We start from the raw sequence: 24756 nt of genomic DNA on the forward strand, positions 1-24756 counted from the left end.
CGCGCGCCTCACGGGCTCTGCGTAGGGGTTGGCGCCGGAGAGGTCCGGCCGTCGGGGGCTGAAGCCGAGCGCCCAGCCCGCCGAGTCTGCGGCGCCTCGGCCCCTGTGCGCCGCCGCGGCCCGGGAGCGTCGGCCGGGCGGGCCGGGTAAGTGGCGCCCTGGGAGGGCCGGAAGGGTAGGTGGGCGGGCGGGGACCGGGGCGGGTGCGCCTCCCCGGGTGGCGCTGGACGCGACGCCGCGGCTTTAGGCCGCGCTGTTAGGGGCTGGTGTCCCGGGCCGCCCCCGAGCCGCCGGTGCCTTCGCATCAGGCGGTCCGGCCTCGGCCTACCCTCCGTGTCTCCCTTCGCGCCTCGCCGCTCCTTTATTTGCCTCGGGTCGCCGGGCCTTCGCATTCCTAGTCTTCCATTCTTCTTTCCCGTCTGTCCACATCTCTTTTGGACCCGAGGGCGGCTTTTCCTCCCCACCGTCGGTAGTGTTTTGGGAAAAGTTGCTGGGCCTCTGGACCCCGTAGGCATGCCTGGGTCACCTGTGCCCGGGGTTGCAAAGGAAGGAAGCCTTTTCCTTCTTAGGCTGCAGAACGGGGAATCAGGTGTGGACTTCTCTCAGGGACGGGGGTTTACCTGTACGGGTGGAGGAAGACGTGACTCCGGCACTATCTCGGTCCTTGTCCTTTTAAAGCGGTGTTTTAGCTTCGATGTCCAATCACCCAGCATTTTTTTTTTTTTTTTTAGCATCTCTTTTCGCCCAGACCATGTGTTAGTAGCAGCGGATGCAAGATGCATAAGATTCTGTCCCCACGCTCTGTGAGTTTAGTTTCCGGGGAAACGAGCATAAAAAGCCACGCCTGGGTTGATCCGATTGACCGGAGTGGGGTCTGGAAAACCTTCCAAAAAGGAATGAGGCTTGAAACTGAGTCTTGGGGGTGTTTTGTTAGATGTGCAAGATGAGGGAAATGTTTCCTGCAGAGGAAGGAAATAAATGTAAAGGTACCAGAGGTGAGGCACCTTAGTGCATTCTGGAAACTGCAGGAAAGGCAGAGGTGTGAAGAGGGGTAGTCAGGTCAGATCAAGAAGGTTCTTTGAGAAGTCAGTGAAGGAGAAACGTGGGAGGTACTTATTGCTAGAGGCAGGCAGATGGGTGGAAAGTAGGATATTCTGGATGAGGGCAAAATTCTGCACATTCTCATGTAGGTGAGGACTGTGTGTTCCTGCAACAGGTGGAGTTTTTAAAGGCTGCAACTCAGTTTCCACAATTTTATGGGGTAAATGCCACAGACGTTTTGACTATAGTAAGGATATTTAGGGAATATGGGGTATTACATTAGTAATTTAAACTGAGAGTGTTTTATTTTTAGAACTTTATTAAGAAGTGTGCTGTCTGCTGTACAGTTTACAATAGAGAGTAGGTTGTGAGTTAGAAATACAACAAGGTGTCACAGAGGTGTTGGCCCTCTGAGGTGTTCTGATCGTGGAGTTCTGTGACGGATAAAGATAGCCTTTATGGAAAATAAGAATCTGGAGAATTGTGCGTTCCCAAAAGTAACTTTATAAAGTGGATTTCTTTTTACCTGGCTTGTTTTAAATTACCTGTAGGGAGCAGATGTTCCAGGGTTGGTATTCATTCCCCAAGTCTTTCATAATAGGAAATAGCGAAGGACGTTCTCTGATACATTTAAGTTACTGGTGACTCGTGGACTTTATTTGCAATACCCTCCGGCCTATGGTGCTTCGGTAATGATAGACTTTATGAGAATGGATGGGAATACTGAGCTGTGACAAGGGTGTCAGAGGTGGAGGTATAGGGAAACCTTTTAAAAATTCTTTAAAAAGTCATAAATCTTACACACAAAGCAGATGCCTTTTATTACCTGTATTTTTTGTGGACATCAACAGGCACCGCCCCTTACAGTTCCCTTCCTGTTCCTTTCTGTCTGTATGTACAGTACTTCGCCTATTCTTTAAGCTTCGTTTTTAATTTGTGATACGCGAATATCTATTTAGTGATAAGAAGGTCTTTTCTTACCAAGCCTGCTTCTTTAGGTGCTCAGAACTCAGACCTTGACTCATTATTAGTTGTATGGTGGGAGTAGTTTTTCTCCCATTAGTTATGGTGTAAAATTTACCATGCTTATCTCATATCCTGCTTACCACAAGTTATGTCCTTAAAGGGCTGATCTTACTGTTTCATAATAATATGATTTCAGTAGGTGCATTAACATCTTCTGTCCACTCTCATATATTTAGAAAATATTTGTAAATCACTTAACAGTGTTCCAAACATGGTGCTCAGTTAGAGTAATAAAGATGAAAACAGAAACAGCCCTTCCCTTAAAGGGCTTTATGATATAGTTAGAGATAGATGTGTCACCCAGTGGACATCATAACATGATCTGAGTGTGTTCAGGGGGGTAGTTGGTTTTATGTGGGGGTCGTAGTCACCAAAGGCTTGAGATGCACTTGAAAGACGAGTAGGTGGGATGCTTCTGAGACGACGTCTTCCATGTTCTTTTTCTGCCAGTTGCACGTGTTTTAAAAAATATTTTGCCAGCTTAGGTAGAATCTTGAAAAGTCATCATTCTTCTGGCAGACTGTGTTTACCATGTTTCTTTTTAAGGAAAAAAAAAAGCATACATGGAAGATTTGTTGATCAAAGGATGGTGTTACCATGATAAAGAAGTAAATAGTGAGAAGGTATTTTAAAGAAGTTAATAAAAATCACCTGTTTGTATTTGCATTTGATCCTGGCTTCTTAAGGTATATCCAAATGTTAGAAAGTGCTACGGTTTTAATACCTGGCAACATACTTCATGAAGTAAATGTGTTATATCATCTGAAAGGCATCTCAGCATTAATGAGGTTAAGTTCAGGTCCTAACAGAGTCTTGTTAGTGCACTTGTTACATTTCAATGTTTGCAGTGGAGAGTGAATAAATCGACTGTGATATATTTTCAGGTGCTTAACGCAACTAAAATAAAGATATATACACCTTTTAAGGAATAGATGCAATAAGCTATGTCAATAAGATTATATAAAAGGAGGAAAGCATGGAATTAATGAGAATGGGGTTCAGGTTGCTGCTCACCCCTGGGCCCAGGAGATCACTTGGGTGGAATGGGATGGGGGCCATGTGGTTGAGTGTGGTTTCTTCTCCAGATCCTGTCTCTTGTTTTGGGTGGTGAATTCACTGGTGCTTGTAGCATTATAGTAATTAATTGAAGCAGGCCATAGAAGTGTGTTGTTGCTGTGGTTAATCCACTTCTGTGAATTTGAAGATGAGTGAGAAGGAGAAAAGTAAAGAAAGCTCTTCTGAATTTACTGGGATGCGGAGATCTGATTTATAAGCTCCGAGTTAAAGAAAACTAGCAGATGCTGGTGAGATGATGTCAGTTTCTAATATTTAAAGTGTGTTTTCGAAGGTTTTGAGACCAGAAACAAGGAACTTTTAAGGAACATGAGATTTTGCTGCACAATGACTTCCAAAGCTTGCAGAGCGAGGCGAATCAGGTGGAATTGTCAACAGCCAGCTTCAGTGTAGACTGGAGTCGGAGGAAGTGTGGTCTCCTGAAACCTCACCAGCAGCGATGACATTGTTAAGTACTGGGTTCTTAGCCAGAAGGACTCTGCTGGAGGTAGAGAGCCTCTGCGCTGCTTGATTTTGTAACCCTGAAATTGGGAAAATGTTTCCATCAGTTTACTCTTCTGGCTGGGATATGTCCAGCAGCCTGTTACCTCACACCCCCTCCCCCATTGCTGCTTCTCCCCGCCCTTTTACCTATTCTTTTTTTAAAAAAATTTTTATTGTGGTAAAATATACATAACATAAAATTTGCCATTTTTAAGTGCATGGTACCATTGTGCGACTGTTAACACCATCTACCTCCAGAACCTTTTGCCTGCTCTTTACTTTCTCGTGGAGCCTATGGGCATTGTGTAGTTTCACTGCTGATTCATGTGGCCAAATAGAATTTACTTAATTATTGATATTTCAAAACTGTTTATTAAATGCCTACTCTGTGCCAGAAATTGGAGCTGCAAAAGTGAATAAGCTGGTCTTTTCCCTTCATAGTTAAGTGGGCATTTGGGTACTCTCTTTCCATTGGCACCAATGTTATTTGTAAATACTTTTTTTTAATGAATTTCTCAAATCTCTTATTAAGCGATATTGGGAGAATTAAAGTGGAGTTAGATTTGCAAACAAATTTTGATAATTAGCTTTATGATTTCTCAGAATGCGTTGTTTATATTTGTTTCCCAGAATGTGTCAGTCTTACCTTGCTTTTATAAGATTAAAGAAAAACAAATGAACCGATAGTTTGTTTACTAGGCTTTGGTTTGGTGACCAACTGAATGAAGAGGTCTCAAAAAATTAAACTAGGTTAGGGCTTCCCTGGTGGCGCAGTTGTTGAGAGTCCGCCTGCTGATGCAGGGGACACAGGTTTGTGTCCCGGTCCGGGAAGATACCACATGCCGCGGAGCGGCTGGGCCCATGGGCCATGGCCACTGAGCCTGCGCGTCCAGAGCCTATGCTCTGCAATGGGAGAGGCCACAACAGTGAGAGGCCCGCATACTGCAAAAAAAAAAAAAAATTAAACTAGGTTAGATGAAAGATGCATGGTCATTTCTGAAGTAGTGTTTTGAGAACCACATTACAGTTGACCCCTGAGCAACGTAGGGGTCAGGGACACCCACCCTCTGCTCAGTCGATAATCCAAATATAACTGTACAGTTGGCCCTCTGTATCCACGGTTCCACATCTGTGGATTCAACCAACCGCGGATGGTGTGGTACTGTAGTATTTACTATGGAAAAAAAGCCGCATGTAAGTGGACTTCTGCGGTTCAAACCTGCGTCATTCACAGGCCCACAGTACTAAGCTGGACACTCAGCGTTGTTTTTCTTTGCTGTTGCTCTCAGTTTTTCAGGTTAAACTGCAACTTTAAGGATGTGTTATCTAGAGAGGAAGGATTAGTTTTGAATACCAGGTAGGCTGGGAGAAAAGCGCATGACATCCTCTAAAGCTTTTTGGTGCATTTGTCTTCCACAGTCATTGTGGGCAAGGAATTTCTGAAGCCATGGCCTGGGTGGGGGGGTTGCAAATAGAGTGTTAACTCTGCAGTCGGTCTAACTGCCTGTTCAGCTCTGGGGTGGACATTGATCTTAGTCTGGGGGTAGAGCAGTGACCTCCACAGACTGATGTAGGTTTTCATGGAGTTTACACTGACTGTGGATTAAAATAGTAGGTTCTGAAGTGGACCCCGGGGGCATGCCCTACAAAACTTTGGAGACATGGTCAAATTTCAGCCATACTTAGTTAAGAAATGGAAGTCATTAATTTTCCTCCATTTAGCCTCAGTGACTTGAACTTGTCTCAAGCTTAATATGACAAGGTGTTGCCACGTTCACTTTGTCTGGCACTGAAGACAGTGAGCATTTCCCGGTGGGATATGCTCTAGGAAATTCTCTGTCCGTGCTGCCGTCACCTGAGCCGTTGAGTTGTCACAAGAGCCTTGAGGAGGAGAAAGTAGAGGCATTCCTTGATTTTTTTAGGTGACTCATTGGAGCAATCAGCCACCAGTACCCTGGGCTCTGCTTGTATTCACCCTACTTCTGTGCTGCCTTGGGGCCTTTCATTGAGAAATCAAAACTGAGAGCTTTCAGGTAGTCTGCGGTTCACATATTAAGAAGGGAAGACACTGTGGAAGGCGACTGCAGTTGACAGGGGCTGACTTCTGCTCAGGACTGGAACAGCTATACTGAGGGAGGAAGGCGGCATCCACCCTCACCCCCGCCCCAAGCACAGTGGAACCGGGTCAGCCAAGGTGTTGGGGTCTTAGAATCCATGCACAGAAGGGTGGAGAAATGAGCAGACAGACCGAAGTTTTGCCCGGGGTCAGACGTGACCCGGGGGGAAATTAAATATTTCCCTTCCTGTCTATATCACCTTCTCTTCCTGAGACACAGACACAGGCAAAACAGGACTTGTATAACACAGTTTCAATGGCAAAATGCTGTCTGAGCCTGGGAACTGACAGACTTTTGGAATGTGTCCATATGTTAGAAACTACCCATGTTAAGCATTTCTTTGCAGTTTAGGGATTTTAATCAAAAATTTTTTTCCTCTTTCCATCTGTGAGAAAGAGACTGATTTCTTATTTTGAGAAGTGAGCCATTTTGTGGGTTTCAGAACGTTGAGGTGTTTTAAAGGTGGCAGTAAGGATTGACCAGCGTGAGCTGTGCAGTTCTCCTGACTGCCTTTGAGATGGCTCTTCCCACTGTGACCTGGGGCAGATTTCCCTCTGGAAGTCCCCATTTCCCTCCTGGACTGCTCGTGGTGTGTGATAAGGCCTTTAGTAAGTGTTAACTATGGTTGTTTTTGTTGTCATCCTCTTGTGTGGCTCTGTTCTGCCAGGGATAGTATATATTGATCATTCACATGTAGATTGTTGATTCTGTCTTTGTAATCCGTGTCATTAAAAATTACAGATTTCTGCTTGGTGGGATATGGGGAAACCTGGTTATTAATAAGATCTAACCCTCTACCTTCCTGTCACATCTGTGAGGTCATTTCTGGTTTTTTCCCCTTAATTGGGGGCATATATTACGGTTTTTTCTTTATAAAAGGATAACGGCCCACCACCACCAAAAAAAAAAGTAGTTAATTGTGCTAAATCAGCCTTGTAATAGGTGTTTTTGTAAGGCTTCTACTTTTTGCTGTTGACACAAAATAGAGTTTTTAAAAAATTGAATATATGTAATTAATAATGCCCTGAATCTAGAACTTCCGTCTTATCTCATTCTATAGAACAGAAGGATTTCACTCGTGAAATACTTGACCACATGATCTTATATATAGGAAAATTCATTCTAGAGGTTTATTTTAAAAATAGTACATGGAGGGAGGGAGATGCATGAGGGAAGGGATGTGGGAACAGATGTATATGTATGACTGATTCACTTTGTTATAAAGCAGAAACTAATAAAACAAACAAACAAACAAAAAATAAATAAAAATAGTACATGGATGCAGCTTTTTGTGTCAGGGTGCTGACTGGTGATATCAGGCATCTTGGCTTCTGTCACTGAATGTTCCTGGACCAGGTGATCTCTTCAGATACCTCTTACCTCTGGAGTTCTATGATACTGCGTTATTTTCACATGGGAAGATTGGAAATCTTCACTACATTTTTGCATTCTTTAACCCCTACCCCTCTTGCCTTTCAGCATTAAACTGAGAAGATGTCCCTGTACGATGACCTGGGAGTGGAGACCAGTGACTCAAAAACGGAAGGCTGGTCCAAAAACTTCAAACTTCTGCAGTCTCAGCTCCAGGTGAAGAAGGCAGCTCTCACTCAGGCAAAGGTAAGAGAAGCTAAGCCCACCTGTGAGAGCAGAGGTGTACCGGCAGGTGCCTCCTAAGGATTAAGCGTAGCCTGCTGCTCTGCCTCTTGGTTGAAGAATGTGTAGGATGCAGTTCGTAAGGGGAGAGGCTGGGGTGGGGGAGGGAGAGGAATAGGAGTTGGAGGTCATTTTGCTTCTCCTGGGAATAGAACTGTTTCAGGGAATCAGAATGAGGAAAAGCATACTCTTGGTTTTCAGCAATGATGCTGGTTGTCAAACTCCAGTGTGCAGGTTGTCAGTCTTGGTTGTCCAAGATTGAGAATTTGGTTAAAAGGCTATACAACACCTGATACTCTGGTAAATCCTGATTCTGGGTTGGGGCCTGGGGAGTCTGCATTTTTAGGGAGCAGTCCTGCTGTTTGTTGGAGGTGGTTTGGAAGCAGCACTTTGAGAACGAAGCTCTGTGGTAATGACTGAGCTGTGATAATGTGTGTGTTACTGAAGGCTGGGGTTGGTTGTGAACGTATCAGGGTTTGTAGTCTGGGGTATTTGTTTTTGTTTCTGTTGTGTAATGTTGGGCATTGGCAACATCCTTGAAATCATTCACCGGGTAAAACATTAAAAAAAAAAAGTAGTTGTCTACTGGATATTTGCTATTAAAATGTTCCTATCAAATACGTTTAGGAATGAGAATGGTATTATGGTTTGCTTGTTGTTTCAGAACATGATTCCCCAGTGGAGGCTGTATCCCCTCCATATGGGGCAAATATTGGTTCTAAGGGGTGAAAAAAATCCTGCTCTTCTTATGTATAAAGGCCAGATATACACAGAATACATAAACAGGTGTGTGGTGTATCTGTGGTATTAAAATTTCATAGGTGGAGAAGAAAATGTATTAAAAGGTTCCTTGAAGGAGGAGGCAATAATGAAAAAAGAAGTTGAGAAGAACTGCTTTAGAGATACATATTTACTAATATGATGAAATATTTACTGATAAGATGATATCATTTCTGGGATTTACTTTAAAATACTCCAGTCTCTGGCAGGGGAGGCAGGGATACATGAAACAAGATTTGCCACGAGTTGGTAGTTGTTGAAGCCAGGTTAAAGAGACATGAGTTCATTAATCATTCTCCTTAATGTTTGAAAATTCACACAATAAATTTTTTTAAAGTTGGAATTATTTTTTTTTGCTTCACTACATACATCATTAATATTAAAATGTTTACATTTGATTTCTCAGTATTATAAAAGGTTTTTAAGATTAGGATACCCACAGGTAGAGAAAACACTCTTAAAATTTAAATTGGTTTTGTCAGTTCTGTTGATTAGAGTTTTTGTCTTTTTCATATATCATTACCAGATTTAAATTTTTTATGCCAATACTACTTCTTTTTAAAGAGATAGAATTCTGTCTTTCTAAAACAAACTTTCATCCCACATGAAAAGATTAACAAAACAAGTCTTTTTTTAAAAAATTAATTTATTTATTTTTGGCTGTGTTGGGTCTTCCTTGATGCATGTGGGCTTTCTCTAGTTGTGGTGAGCGGAGGCTTCTCTTTGTTGCGGTGCGCGGGCTTCTCATTGCAGTGGCTTCTCTTGTTGCGGAGCATGGGCTCTAGGCGTGTGGGCTTCAGTAGTTGTGGCACACGGGCTCAGTAGTTATGTCTCGTGGGCTCTAGAGCGCAGGCTCAGTAGTTGTGGCACATGGGTTTAGTTGCTCCGCGGCATGTGGGATCTTCCCAGACCAGGGCTCGAACCCGTGTCCCCTGCATTGGCAGGCGGATTCTTAACCACTGCGCCACCAGGGAAGCCCAAGTCTTGTTTATTTGTTTTAATTTTTTTTAAGTTGGTCTAATTTTTAAATCTTCGTTTCATGTAACTTCTGCTTTGGACATAAGATGTATAAATAAGGTTTTACATTCTAATGCTAATGCTATTTCATATATTCTATTCTTGAAGGCCTCAGTCTTCTCTTTTGTAAAGTGACTGACTCCTAGGAACAATTCTCATACTTAATAACATAAACTCAATTAGACTATAAGTGGACATAATTAGTGGGCAGTCTTGGTTCAATGGAAGATAAAATAGAAAAGCAGAAGTCGAAATATAGTAGAGATATACAGGTTAGATATACTAATCCACAAGTGTATGCCCAAGATATAAAACATACCCATTCCTTGTGAAAGATCCACACTAGTTGAAGTATAATGCGGAGAACCTAATGTAGAGCTTTTTTCTTATATTATTTCATATGCAAATTTAAACAAAAGCGACCAAGCTTTCTGTAAAGCTTTTACAAAAATGGAGGAAATTTGTGTTGTAAAAAAAAAAGGGCTAAAGAAACTAGTATATGGTTATTGTAATAACTGAATTAAAAGGCTGTTAAGATTATTTTTCTCATATCTGAAAGGTTTGTTGCAGAGTCCAAAAAAAGTTTTGTTACAAACAGTATGAATTTTAATTTGAAGCCTCGGTACACTTTTCTTATTTTTTGATGATTTTAGAGCCAGAGGACAAAACAAAGTACGGTCCTTGCCCCAGTAATCGACCTGAAGCGAGGTGGCTCTTCAGACGAGCGGCAGATCGTGGACACCCCGCCGCACGTGGCGGCGGGCCTCAAGGTACACTCCCCACCCCCAGCTGGGTGGGCCTCCTGCTTTCCACAGGCTGCGCTTTACACATCACTCTGAACACACCTTCTCAGTAGGCCTTGCACTCTAGGCAGTATCATTTTCAATTTAATGTTTACTTTTGTTTTATCAAGTTTAAAACATTCATCTGTTTAAAACACAGTAGTTAATTATAGAAGAATCAGAAACTGGAGGTAGACAAAAAGAAAAATAAATGACTTCGGTCCTACCCTCCAGAATTTAAAAACTTTGTATTTTGGAATAGCTTTCCATCCTTCGCCTTCTCCACCTTCTGTTCTCTGACTCACTTTTCTCACTTAATATATTGTGAGTGTCCATCTGTGTCAAAAAGCCTAGGACCATATGATCATTTTATTGACTTCACAGTATTCCCCCGTGTGGGTTTGCTGTGAAGCTCTTGGTGGGGTTTCTTGACCAGAGGAACTGGTCATGCTCCTGCAGGCTGATAGTCTGTCAAGAGGGAAAGGCACCCCACAGTGGAAATTTTCTGAGGATTCTTAGTCATTCAACATTTTTTCCCACAGATTCTCTGCCTAATTTTTTTTTGCTACATCTAATGAAAAACTGGTTAGTCATCTTCTGTTATTGTGTATTGGCTCTAGAACCTATAATATCACCCGCAAATTTAATCAGTAAGCATTTTCCTTCTTGCTGCATAGCCAATTTTTAATTGTAAAGCATTCCCATCAGGTGAATGTATGGTGATTTACACACCTGTTTCCTAACTGTAGAACCAGTAGACCTCTAGTGAACACCTCTGCAGAGTGCTTTCTATGCATTTAAAATTACTTTCTTAGGATAGATTTCCTGAGGTGACATTAGGAGATCAGTCACTTTTATGGGCAATTTATTTAGCGCCAACTTGTTTCCAGCAGAGCTGTATCAGTAAATAGTATCACTTGTAACATGTGAGCGTTTGGGTTTTTCCTACCCTCCCAGCATTGGGTATTAACATTCAGGCTTTTAAAATCAAGCAAGCTGCTTTATTCTTTATAGCATTTAGAGAAGGATGGCTCATTGTTGAACTTAAGCAGGGTTTATACAGTAAAAGTTGTTTGCTGTCAAATATTGAAATGACAAAAAATTAACCTTCATGCTGACAGTCTAGTCTCTGAGTTAGAAACTTTGTGATGGCAGTGTTCTGTAAATCGAGGGGCTCATTGTTAGCTTCTCCTATCTTAATAATAACTGAAAGGAAATGTCGTTCATGTGCTTTTGTGTTTTTAAAATGTCTTTTATGTGAACACAGATGAATAACTGCCCTTTGGTAGCCCTGCATTAAATAGATTTTTGTAAGATTTCCAGTGATAGGGCCTGGGAGGTGATTACAGTTACTTTTCTAATTTCTTTTATTCATCAAATCAAAGTGTTTTTTGAGTTTTAGGTGTAAGGAAACCATGAAGTGTTTTATGACGAAAAAACATCAAACTGCACAGTGTAATCCAGGAATTGTTGGATTTAGATCCATTGATGATGAGCATAAGCTCTCTTTATCATGCCAGTTTTGTGTTCTTATATAAAGTACATTTTACAAACAACCTTCCTGTCTTTGGCAGTGCTGGGCATGCTCCTCCTGAAAGAGGTACAGAGTGGGCGCTTGGGGACACTGACCTGTGCTCATTTGGGGGATCTGCGGAGACCAGGGAAAGCATCTTACTTTTACAGACAATAAGGAGGCATTGTGCTAGGGAAACTAACAGAAGAAAGTATGGAGGTTTAGGAACGTGAGACCACGCAGTAGGTCAGGGCTTACGAGAACCGTGGAGGTCAAAACCACGAGCCTAGGGCAAAGCCCCCTTCTCATCGTGTGTGTCTAGTTGACTGTGTGCTGTCTGCCTTTTGTTGTTCCGATTTCTTTGTTAAGGCTACTCTACCTCTTTTTCTCTCAAAGAGGAGCCCCAGTTTCTAAATGTACAGAAGAGAAATGCAAAATGTTGTCATCTGAACCTGACTTAGTGGACCTTAAAAAATGAATGATGATGTGAAGGGAGTTACCTCCACCTGTGCAGACTCAGGCCTGAGATGCAGATGCCTGGGGAGGGTGTGCATTCCAGAGGATTTCACAAAGCCCAAGAGGATGCTTTTTACCTTTTTTTTTTTCTTTTTTTTTTTTAAATCTTAATATGTCATGTCTCCATGTAATCAGAATCTAAAGTTATTCTATTAAATGACTATAAGAATGCGTTATTCATGAGTTGTTTTGTATTTTAAGTTTTCACAGATATATATATATATATAGAAGTATTCTGTGTTTGCTATAAATAATCAAATTTATTGCTTAAAATTTTAGGTGGTGGCAGCTTGTTTAAGACTTCCAGGCAAGTGCTGTAGGGTGTTTATGGAATTAGTACTGAACTTTGTCATTTTCTGCTGCTCCCAGGCTAGGTGTGTGGCCGCGTCAAGTCCCTGGACCTCCTCGGGCATCTGCTCCCTCATCTGTAAAGCAGAGGCAGACAGGTGGTCTTCAGGGCCCCTCCTAGCCCTCGTATTTTTTGACCTTAATTCTGTGAATAAAATTCCAGGACAGAGGATGATACTTACTTTGGCATTTTTCCCTTCCTCAGGACCCGGTTCCCAGTGGGTTTTCTGCAGGAGAAGTTTTGATTCCCCTAGCTGATGAATATGATCCCATGTTTCCTAACGATTATGAGAAAGTAGTGAAGCGCCAAAGAGAGGAGCGACAGAGACAGCGGGAGCTGGAAAGACAGAAGGAAATAGAAGAGAGAGAAAAGTAAGGCCTCGCGCGGATGTGGAGGTGCTCTACGTTTGAAATGGTCGTTCAGATGTTGGTGAATGAACTTCAGTGCTGTCTGTAAGGCTGAGTGAGTTTCCTGGTTGGTCTGAGCAGTTGTCAGGAGGAGTCAGGTTGTTGTTAAGAATGTGTGGTCGTTACATCCCAGCACGAAAACAAACTCCAGAGCAAATTTCATATACAGTTGCAGAAAACTTAGAGTATACGTCTTGGGTGAGTTCTTGGAGAAATGACTTACAAAGTGATGTTGAATAATAGGGTTTTTTTCCTATGCTGTGACTCTGCTAGAGTCATAACTACTTAAAGAACTTAAAATGTTATTCTTAACTTTTACTGATTTTGAGCCAGATGGAGTTTTTAAAAACTCATATACATCTTTTATGTTTTTTGAAAGAATGGGCAACAAGGATTTATTTGCATTTCTTCTTTTAAAAATACTGAGTATTAATTGTTAGTTATATAAAATATTAATATACTATTATTTATTGAATCACTTCATGAAGTGAAAACATGTTCTAGAGAATCAAAATTATTTAATTAACTATTGCCTATTGATATGGTTTAAAATTGAAAGAGGTAAATATCAAGGAAACTTTTTTCTTGCTATTTATATTCATATACCTCTTACATTTGTTCGGTTTATCTTCTGGATTTTTCTCACTTCTCATACTTCTGCTACTTTAGTCTTAACCAGTTTGCATGCCCCCCCCCACAAAAAAAAGTCAAGGTGACATCCTTGAGTTCACATCTCTGAATTGGTTCATCTGTGGTGAACGTTTATTTCCTCTTATCACAGGAGGCGTAAAGACAGACATGAAGCTAGTGGGTTTTCCAGGCGACCGGATCCAGATTCTGATGAAGATGAAGATTATGAGCGAGAGAGGAGGAAGAGAAGTAAGGCATGAACACAGATACTATGTTTCAAACATGGTGCAGTTCCACCATTTCATATTCAGTTTCATAAATGGTTCATCTGACACTGATTTGGGTAATTTTCTCTCCAGAATCTCAGCAACCCACATGTGCATGACAGTGTAAATTTACATTGTTTTCACAGACAGTCTTTCTAACATTTACTTGTTGGACACTTGGAACATACCTTAAAATACATGCCCAGTCTCGACTTTACCCTCAGCACAGTCGCACCAACCTGTTCTCTGTATCCAGCTACATTTCCGTTAAGAGCAGCACTGAATGGAAAGTCAAGGCACTCATTTCCAGAACCTTTGCCACTAACACGCATGACTGAGCTTCCCTGGGCGCTGGTTTCTTTCAGTGTCGTACGGGGAGCAGGGAGACAAGCATTTGAACTAGGTGCTTCGTAAGACCTCTTCCATCTCTAAGAGGTCTCTAAGAGCAGCATTGTAGTTGTGTTAGAGCCAAATTCTTAGTGATCATTAGATAGCTAAGCAGTGTTCATTCTTGAGAGAATGGAATGCTACTTATTTTAGCTTCATCATGTTTGATTGCTGGGATTTCCTGGATTTAGTTCACCACTTTGGTTGACAGATTGAGATTTAAATGAGAAATTGAAATCTTCTTCTTGTCTCCTAGATACCAGGCACTGTTCTAAGCACTCTGATGGATTAACTCCTTTACACCACACAACTTTATACCACACAACTCAGATAACTGTGATATCCCTGTTATAGTGGACTGGTGGGAATAACGTTGTGTATGAAACGGGTCCATTGTGCATCTAACCAAGATCTTTCTTTACCTGAAAACCTCATTGCAATGTGGTCACCTTTACCATGAGACCTAAGAAGAATGTTATCATGAAGCTGGAGTGTATTTCCACATACATGAACTCTGTTTTATGAGCAGCAGTTTGGCAAGCTTGGTCTTCCCAGTGTACAGCCAAGGCTTTTCAGGGCTTAGTTTAAACTTCAAAATACTAAATGAGTTGGAAAGGAGTGGGTCTGTACTAATTTAGATTCTTACTCTTTCAATGCAGATATGAATTATACAGATTTATAGAATACTTACTGCACAACAACAAAGAAACCAAGCTCATAGATACAGAAAACAGATTGGTGGTTACCAGAGGCAGGGGTTGTGGGGAGCTGGGAGAAATGGGTGAAGAGGGTCAAAAGGTACAAACTTCCAGTTACAAAATGAATCATGAGATTGTAATGTACAGCATGGTCACTATGTTAATAATACAAATAATTGCATAGTTTTGGGGTTTTTTTAGATAATGTTTATTGTTTTAGGCCATTACATTTTGGGGATAAAATAATTGCATATTTGAAAGTTGGCTGAGAGTTCTCAACACAAGAAAAGAAGGGTGCTGTCTTGTGGGGGATGCTCTGGCCTCACAGGGAGCTGGGTTTCATCCTAAAAGTTCTCAACACAAGAAAAAATTTTTGTAACTGTATGTGGTGACAGATGTTAACTGGACTTTTTGTTGTGATCATCTCACAATATATACAAATACCAAATCATTATGTCGTACACCTGAAACTAATATAATATTACATGTCAACTATACCTCAGCTGAAAAAAGGCCTACTGCGTGCCAAGCACTATCAGGCACTGCATTGTTTTTCTGAGGAGGAATAGGGTTAACATTTGAGTGTGCTCTGTGTGTCAGGCATTATGTTAACATGTCAGACTCATTATCTTCCTAATCAACAAATGCCTGATTTATTAACTTGTTTTAGAATCCAATACATAGGTTGAGTATTTCTTGGTTTCATCTTTCCAACTTACAAATCAACTGCCCTTTTTTGTGAGGAGGTGTGCCTTCTATACTGAGGACTTTTTTTTTTTTTTTTTTTTGAACATTAGCAGGAACGATATAACTAATATTAGGGAAGTAACGGTGTTAATATCCGTTATGTGTACTGCTGTTAACATATTGATGGTCATATTTTAATGTGATTAGTAACACATTTTCAGTAAACACCCTGAATTTTGTATACTAAACTCATTGGAGCTGATCTTTTCAGAATCAGTTAATAATCACTTAGGTCTTAGTGGCAAGGTGAAAAATGATAATAGGTATTTCAGAAGACATAGAAGTTTTATTAAGGCTCATATTTCTCTGTAAGTATTTTTTCTAGTCTAGGCCTGTTAATCATTATGCATATACACTGGCTTTGGGGGATTTCTTTTGTGAAACATTGTGTGCTGGTGCAGCATGGTTTTGTCATTGGTTTCTTTAATTTACATTGTATCAAATTTTTTGGAGTGTTTCATTGATGATTAAGTTATATATGTTAGCACTTCTCCCTAGTGAAAAATTCCTTATGTTCTCTGCTCATGTTTTCCCTCTGGTTGTCTGATAGAAAATGGAGTCTACTTTGGTTTGTTGGTGTCCACCATTCTCTGTCCAGGAAACATGAGCAGGAATGGTGACAAAACAAAACAGATTGTAACCAGAAGTACTGACACTTCCAAATAGGTGTTCAGTCCCAGTGGTTTGCATCCTGGAAAGAAGGGTGCTGTCTTGTGGGGGATGCTCTGGCCTCACAGGGAGCTGGGTTTCATTCTGTCTCTGCCTGTTCACTGTCCCGCGATCATTTTCTCATCTGGAAAATGGAAGCAGTAATACTTACTTCTGTTCTTTTGTTGGTTTTTTTTTTTTTTTTTTTTTTTTTTTTTTGCGGTACGTGGGCCTCTCACTGTTGTGGCCTCTCCTGTTGCGGAGCACAGGCTCCGGACGTGCAGGCTCATGGCTCACGGGCCCAGCTGCTCCGTGGCATGTGGGATCCTCCCGGACCGGGGCACGAACCCGCATCCCCTGCATCGGCAGGCGGACTCTCAACCACTGCGCCACCAGGGAAGCCCCTACTTCTGTATTTTTAATCCTGGATTCAGATACTGAAGTCTTCAGATGTTAGTGGGAGAGATGGAGTAGCATCCCTTCTTGCTTCTTTCTTTGGAGGGTGGTGTGATGTGACAGGTGGCGTGTGTCACATTGCTGAGGATCCGGCATCTGCAACGCTTTCCCTCCTTTAATTGGTGGAATTTCTGTTTTCTGCAGGTATGGGCGGAGCTGCCATTGCACCACCCACTTCTCTTGTAGAGAAAGACAAAGAGTGTACGTACCTGTTTCTTCCCCTCTCTGTTCAGATACACATCTTTAACCCAGTTGTGGGAAGTCTTAGCTGGAATCAGCCAGGTGTCCTTGAGTGCAGGGAAATGGCTCGAAACCCGTCCTTGCTCTAACCCTCAGCCAAGTGCTCCCTTCCACCCCTTAAGTTTTATACCAGGCTCTGAGGCGTCGGTTTTTATCTTGTGAGATTCTTTTTTTGTTTGTTTTTAAAAATAATTCATTTTGTCTTCTCCAACATTTCGTTATTTGGAGTTGGGTAAAAACAAATAGTAGCTGAGTTTTTGTGCTCAGTGGTCTAGGGGCTGTTAAATTTGTGACCCTCCACAAGGTGGCAGCACCTTCCTGGGTTAGGTCAGTGCACAGGTTGTGTGCATTTACTCAGATTGCCAAAGCAGTCTTCTCCCAGTGATCTGTTCTAGAATTTGGGGTTGGAGTTGGACTTTTTTTTTTTTTTTTTTTGCGGTACACGGGCCTCTCACTGTTGTGGCCTCTCCCGTTGCGGAGCACAGGCTCCGGACACGCAGCCTCAGCGGCCATGGCTCACAGGCCTAGCTGCTCCGCGGCATGTGGGATCTTCCCGGACTGGGGCATGAACCTGTGTCCCCTGCATCGGCAGGCGGACTCTCAACCACTGTGCCACCAGGGAAGCCCTGGAGTTGAACTTTGAGGAGTCATGAAGCTCATCTTCCTGCCCTCTGGGTTGGACCATACCTAAACTACCCCAGGAAAATGTAGTCATCCCTAGTGCTTTTTAATACCTGTTGCACCATGAATGTTACCTTTTTATAAAGAAGGTAATTTAAAAATTGTTAAATACCTTTTGTGTGAAAATACCTGACGAACCATAAACCCCAGTTGAAACCAGTCTGTGGGAGTGGGACCCAAGCATCTGGACCAACAAGCTTCCTTGTTGATTCTAATGTGTAGCTAGGGTTACAAATCACTGAACTGGCCTATGGTCCCTAACCTCAAAGACCTTTATTGTCTGCCAGCGTAATAAGTTCGTAAGATGAGCCTCTTAAGACAGGTACACAGGATGCTATGGGAGTCAAAAGAGGGGTTGATCAGATCTACTGGAACATACAGAAGGTCCAAGTGCAGTTCAGAATTGTTTTGTCGCATTTTGGTAAACCTATTTTGTTTTCATCCAACAGTACCCCGAGACTTCCCTTATGAAGAGGATTCAAGACCTCGCTCACAGTCTTCCAAAGCTGCTATCCCTCCCCCAGTGTACGAGGAACAAGACAGACCCAGATCCCCGACTGGCCCTGGCAACTCCTTCCTCGCCAACATGGGGTAATGGTCCGGGTGCTCTCACCTCGGCAGGTGCAGGGAGGGCGGGGCCGAATGGGAGGCACTGTCAGCCTTTCCAGTAGGTGCAGCATGTTTTGGGATGGGGCCTTTTTTGGGTTTATGGGGAGATGCTCAGTGTGCTCAGTCACGCAGCCTCCTTCTTGAGGATCAGGGTTCAAGTCACATGGAGGGTATCCCAGCATGACACTGTTATGTTTTGTACAAAACATAAAGGTTTCTGATGGAAATTTTGAAAGATTTAGATGCTGAACGTTATATTCTCTAGTTAGGAATAGTTTGTGATCATTATATTTGTTTTCATAACATTTGCAAATAGGTCATATGAATTAGAGCTGACTTAACGCTATGTCCAAAAAATGAATGACATCTTTTTTTTTTTTTTGATAAAATGACCTTTGCTTTAAGGTCATGGTTCTATACCTTTGGTCTAAAAACTCTCAGTCGTTCTAACTATAATTAGAAATTTGTTGGTGTATGAAAATCAGTTTTAAGGTTGACTTTCAGGTGGGGCTTGTCTCACTGGATTTGGCATGCGTTTTGGTTAAAAGAGTGTTTTATGTTGTTTAGTCTGTTCCTCTCGTGCTCTGAGGGGTTGAAGCAGCGTTGCACTAAGGCCTTAGTTCTGTGTCCTCTAGAAGGACTGCCTCTGGTGGCAATGCTGTGACTGTAGTAGTGACACTGATCTGCCCTCACCTGTGTGCATGTGCTTTGATTCTTAGCGTCCTCGGAACTGGGCTAGTCAGAGTTGGAGGAGATGGGTCCTCCACCATAGGGTTTGCACACCACAGGAGAATTTGGAGTTTCTCATCTTGTGTCCGTCTTGTAGACCTGTGCTGTTCTCTGTGGTAGCTACTAGACACACGTGGCTGCTAGATTAATTGAAAGTCAATAGAATTTAACATGTATTTCTTTAGTCACACTAGTCTCAAGTGCTCACCAGGCTAACAGCTACCATACTGGGCAGTGCAGATGGAGAACATTTCCCTCATTGCAGAAAGGCTGCCCTAGAGTGTATGCTAGAGGGCGACAGACGTGAAGCCATTGGGGTGGTTTTGTTTGGTTTTTCCTGCTAATGAAAACATTGACCTTTTGCTAGTAAGAATTGACTTTTTGCTGAATCTCCTTTAAACAGGAATTAAATCTTTATGCCTAAGGAAGATACAGTGTAGTACAGTTCATCAGTTTTCAGTCTTTTCTTTTTAGCCCTAGAACAGCTTGTTCAAATGAAATATTTAAGGAAATTACATACATGAAATACTGTAGGTACAGTTCTGGTTGAAGCAGCGTTTTGTGATTTAAGCCCTAAGTAGCAGTGGTCAGTCGGGGGCACCCTTGAGACCCAGGAGGCTCCTCACGGTGCAGTTTGAAAACTGTCATGGGATTAGAGGAAGAGCAGTGGACTAAGAATCAGGAGTGGTGGGTTACACTTTCAATCCTCCCATAAACTCCTACCGAAATAATTCTCATGTGGTGTCTTGCTTTGCTTTCAGTTAGCCTTAAGCTCGTCAGCCCATCTGGGCCTCAGTTTCTTCATTTCCAGCTCTGAAATAGATGGTCCCTAAGTGTCCTTTCATGTATGAAGTCAGTCATTGGAAACTCTGCTGTACTATTTAGAAAAATGCAATCATCTTCATTATGTGAAAGCATACTTACATTTTGACAGGCTCACTTTAAAATAAGCTGGTTATGAGCCCTGTAGCAGAGCAGATACTGGAGCACACAGGAAATCTAGTGTTTTCTAACAGAGCCTGGGGAAATCTCACTAGGGGAACTAGTGTTTCCCTCATCTCAGGGGTAATCTCAGGATGCCCAGTATTTCAGCGTTCACTTTTTATCTTTCTCCTGAACATTCCACGGCTTCCATCTCATGGCCCGTTGGTAATTATATGTGGCCTCGTCGAAGCCCTTGTGGAATTTACACTCTCTCTTTCCAGAAGGAGATTACTGTGATGTAAAATCCAATTTATGCTGTAGCTGATGACGTTGAGTGCGAGGACCTTTCCCTTTTTCCTCCCCACAGTGGCACAGTAGCACATAAAATCATGCAGAAGTATGGCTTCCGGGAAGGCCAGGGTCTTGGGAAGCACGAGCAGGGCTTGAGCACAGCGCTGTCCGTGGAGAAGACCAGCAAGCGGGGAGGCAAGATCATCGTGGGCGACGCCACTGAGAAAGGTGGGCCTCCCCTTGAGCGGGTCCCTGGGGGTGAGCAGGGTGGAGGCAGGCCATCCTGATTGTGATGCGTTCCAGCTCTGCGTTGTGGAAACTGAATCCTGAGGCCCGTTTTTACAAATAGTTCAGAACAGACAGGCAGATAGGAACGCCCATGGAAGAAAAAGAAGACAAGAGACTTAGGCAGAAATGAATAGGACTCCAGAAAACCAGGTCATGCCTGCTTCTACTAGCAAAGAGCCTTGTTACATTGATAAAACCATAGTTAAGTTTTTATAGCAAGACAGAGCCACCATACACAGTATATCGGTGATTCTGTCTGCTACATCTCCATCCTGTAAGGGTTCTCTGCTCTTTTCTTTTTTCTGCCCTTTCATCCTAATTTTCTTACTGACTGATCGCTCTGTGAGACTAATGTTATTTTGCAGTCTCCTGGTAGGTGATGCCTACTTGGTATTTTATTTTCATTTGATTGTTACAGTATGTTCTGTAGTGAGGGCATATTGGAATGAGTCAAACGTGACTTAGCATTTTTAGCAGAACTGAGTGGTTTTGAGTCAGCTTAGCTGAACACCTTTTCCTAAGGAAGGGAGAGAACTTTTCTGGGAGCCCTATCGACGCACAGCTTTAGGAAGCAGCAGTGAGCCTCACAGGCTAGAACCGAAAACCAACAGTCACCTGGCTTTGTGGGAGTGTCTGAAATTGGTCAGCTAGGGGCTGGCTAGTTAACTGCTCATTACACTGGGCTGGGGACCTTCGGCCACTGCCTGAGCCAAGACTCACCTCTGAGGGTTGTGATCACTGTGCCCTGTGAGCCCTTTAGGAAGTGAGCTGAGCAAAAATGCAGGTAATTGGGGATATTAAAAAGTTCTAGAAATTATGGTAAAAATTATACCAAAGCAAAGTGATGCTTTCAGCCAGATAAGGCTGCATTTTTGCTGAGAGACTGTGCGGATGCTTATAGATGGCTCTAGGACATAGATAGTGGGGATTGCTATTGAAATTAAATTATTCATTGTAACTTGGACTCAGTGCTGTAGCATGTCTATGTCTGATGATGTTTTCTTACAGATGCAGCCAAGAAGTCGGATTCAAATCCATTAACTGAAATACTTAAGTGTCCTACTAAAGTGGTCCTACTAAGGGTAAGACGCAGAAGGAGGAAACCTGTTTGCTCTCTTTGAATTGTGTCACGCCACCTTGACCTGTCCCTGCACGCTTGCAGCCCCCCTGGTGACAGAACAGTTAAAGAAAACTGAAAATGACACTTTTGGATAGACTCCATATAAGACTGATTTTTAGATTCCTTTTTCACTAATGCTTCTTCGCTAAACACAGTATTTAAGACTACAGTGAGTAATTACTTTAAAATATTTGAAATTGTTAGAAGTTCAACTTGGTTTATATATTTTGATGCTTGCACAGTTGCTCTTATAACTCTTTATGAAGCTTAATGTATATTTTTATATTTTATATATGTTTTAATACCAACTTTGGGGTATTTCAGGGATGAAAATTTTCTTCATGTCATTTGGGATTAGGAACATTTGCCATCATGGAAAAAAGTTATTTATACATCTCGTTTACATATTTGTAAATTATACTTTACAGTGGAATTTATGTATTTATTTTTGTTTATAGAACATGGTTGGTGCAGGAGAGGTAGATGAAGACTTGGAAGTTGAAACCAAGGAAGAGTGTGAAAAATATGGCAAAGTTGGAAAATGTGTGATATTTGAAGTAAGAGGGGTTTCTTTTGATGTTTATAAAACCAAGTTATAATTGATAGACTACAAAACATTTTCTGTAGAGACAGAGTGTGCTGTAAGTAACATATTGTCATACTATAGAAGGTGACAGATGTTGGTTAGTTAACACTGCTTTTACTCAGTTACTACAATTTCAAACATAAACACAAGAAGGACTTCAAATTTTATTTGGTGAAGAAACATTTCATTTTGTGACTGAGGTTTAGACCAGATGACAGTGTGCTCAGTAGTTTAGTGACTTGGACGTGCCTCTGGTCTCATTCATTTGGCAGGTGTTTTCTTAGTGCCTCCCACATACCCAGTACTGCATTGAGAGCCTGTGGGTGGGGAAACACATTCTGTGCTCCTGGCAATAACGTTCCGTTGAAGAAACAACAAAACAAACACGTGAAATTAGAGAACATTCAGTTGCTAGACTCTGTAATGTTGACTTACAAGTACAGGAGGTGAGAGAAGGATTAGATCCACACAGAATAGTTAGAGGAGGCTTTGTGAACAGTATCAGGTGTGAGCGAAACTTAGGAATGAGTGGGTAGGATTTGGGTAGGAGAGAACGGGTGTTCAGACTAGGGTCATGGCTTCTGGGAGACCGAGGAGGGCTGCAAAATGGAGTGGTTGGGCGTGGTGGGGGTTAGCAGGAGCCGTGCTTATACAGTGGCAGTGGGGCTATGGAAGCGGGGCCTAGGAAGCTCTGCCAAGGAGCTTAGCCTCGTGCGAGAGACGGTTAGCATACGGGTCTTTTCACCTTAATTTCTGCTCACTTCAGCTTCTCCTCCATATCTTGTTGCTGTCTGTTGACTGCGTAATTATTTGTTTATGTGTCAGATGGCATAGGACCTCCAAAGGTCCTGCTTGGCTGTGTGTTCCAGCACTTAAGACCTGTCATAAACGGACCTTCAGCAGATTTTGATGATGAATGAATTATACTTATTTCCTTGGTATTTGACCATTGCTTATCTGTATATGATGATAATTGGAATACTTACTCTGATAAAAATCATTTATGGGAGAAAACTCACATTCAGTGATATCTCCGATGATATCTTTACCTACTATACTTTCATTTCTTTTCCAGATTCCTGGTGCCCCTGATGATGAAGCAGTACGAATATTTTTAGAATTTGAGAGGGTTGAATCAGCAATTAAAGGTAAGTTGTACAGCTAACTATAAAGAATTAAAAAGTTGAATTTGTGATCTTAATCTTTGTAATTAAAACATGTTCTTGTAATGACTAATGGAATACCTGCCTTAACTGACTGTCTTTTTGTTTGCCTTTTAGCTGTTGTTGATCTGAATGGGAGGTATTTTGGTGGACGGGTGGTCAAAGCATGTTTCTACAATTTGGATAAATTCAGGGTCTTGGATTTGGCAGAACAAGTGTGATTGTGAGAACTAGAGCCTGAGTCATCTCCAACGATCCTTCAACGAGCCACAGACTGAGCAGAGGAGAGCAAGGCAACAGGCAGCCTGCATGGCTGTGGGTACAGAGACTCTGGAAGGACTTCTAAGATATATGTTGACTGATCCCTTTTTTATTTTGTGGTTTTTTAATATAGTATAAAAATCCTTTAAAAAAAACAAACAAAAAAACAATCTGTGTGCCTCTCTGGTTGTTTCTCTTTTTTATTACCACTTCTGAGGTGATTACATTTTTTGCTAGGATTTCATGATAATTCTCAAGTGCTTCAGTGATACGGCATTTCTTGCACTAAAAAAATCTAGAAAGTTTTGGGATATGGGGTTGTGTTACCCTTTGCTTTTCTTTCTTTTTTTTTTTGATTCATTTTAATAAAACCTGCAAGTTACTAAACTGTAGCTTCATAAATTCTATAATAAAGTATCATCTTGGCAGTCTGCCAAAGGTGAAAATTTCTGCTTTCTCTAACAGAGAAATTCTTCTTATTGACTCCAATCGTAGAAAAAACTCTTTATGACCTAAACTAAGGTTGAAGAATTGTGAGCCTACCATGACCTGTTTGGATGAATCATTTTCGGTTAAGCTAAGTCAGACTATAGGGTTTGTGATGGATTTAGGGGTATTTGGGTATAGAAATCATGAATATAGCCTTTGTTTTCAGATACTCAAGCCTAGTCTTTAGCGTAGATCAGAAGTGACCGGTTAATTCAAAACCTCGCAGGTACACTGTAAATGTGTGCCCGATTATGTTTTGGAAATGGTGGTTCCCTGGGGTCACGTTTCTACTGGCAAAATTTGCAGTAGTGTTAGTTCTCATACATAATTTTAAAATGTATAAAATTCAGCCACATCAGTTACTTAAACTGTACTGGCGATTAATATAATTATGGAATTGTGAAAAATTGTATCATTGAAGTGCAGTGGTGTATGTGGCTCAAACATTTAGCAGGGCCCGAAACAAAACATAAAAATGTTTGGCACTGCGGTTCATTGGCCAGAGCAGGAAGTGTTTCCAGAATATACTTGTGCCTGTGTTCTGTTCCTTGCTTGCCCGAATGTTGCATGTGACTTACCTGAAGCGGCAGCTGCGGGACATGCGCCTGTGTTGTCTCTTCAGGTCTTTACGACATGAGAGCGTCTTGTGACCCTGCGGGGGAGGAAAGTACTCAGCATTTCTTTGCATCCATGGACTTGGTTTGGAGACATAAGGAATATTCTGACCCTTTTTAAAAAAGGATTTTCTCATGTTTTTATTTAACATAAATAAAAGAATAACATTT

General features: G+C 41.8%; 1 protein-coding gene across 2 annotated transcripts; it reads left to right on the forward strand.

The window, feature by feature from the left end:
- RBM17 (RNA binding motif protein 17) lies at positions 1-24756 on the forward strand. 2 transcript variants are annotated; one of them, XM_060095406.1, is made up of 12 exons: positions 1-146; positions 7221-7358; positions 9845-9961; positions 12556-12722; positions 13540-13637; positions 16735-16791; positions 17961-18102; positions 20141-20292; positions 21361-21434; positions 21931-22029; positions 23134-23206; positions 23339-24756. In XM_060095406.1, exons 2-12 carry the CDS (start codon positions 7236-7238, stop codon positions 23440-23442), a joined length of 1206 nt encoding a protein of 401 aa, XP_059951389.1. In that variant the 5' UTR covers positions 1-146; positions 7221-7235; the 3' UTR covers positions 23443-24756. The 2 variants fall into 2 exon arrangements, with proteins under 2 accessions (XP_059951389.1, XP_059951390.1); XM_060095407.1 differs by lacking the exon at positions 16735-16791.

The sequence above is a fragment of the Mesoplodon densirostris genome, chromosome 4, assembly GCF_025265405.1.
Source record: "Mesoplodon densirostris isolate mMesDen1 chromosome 4, mMesDen1 primary haplotype, whole genome shotgun sequence".
Lineage (NCBI taxonomy): Eukaryota > Metazoa > Chordata > Mammalia > Artiodactyla > Ziphiidae > Mesoplodon > Mesoplodon densirostris.

Coding starts and splice junctions, on each gene's coding strand:
- RBM17 (XM_060095406.1), top strand. CDS start 7,236: ATGTCCCTGTACGATGACCTGGGAGTGGAGACCAGTGACTCAAAAACG. Junction 9,962..12,555: donor ACGTGGCGGCGGGCCTCAAG/GTACACTCCCCA, acceptor TCCCTTCCTCAG/GACCCGGTTCCCAGTGGGTT. Junction 12,723..13,539: donor GAAATAGAAGAGAGAGAAAA/GTAAGGCCTCGC, acceptor CTCTTATCACAG/GAGGCGTAAAGACAGACATG.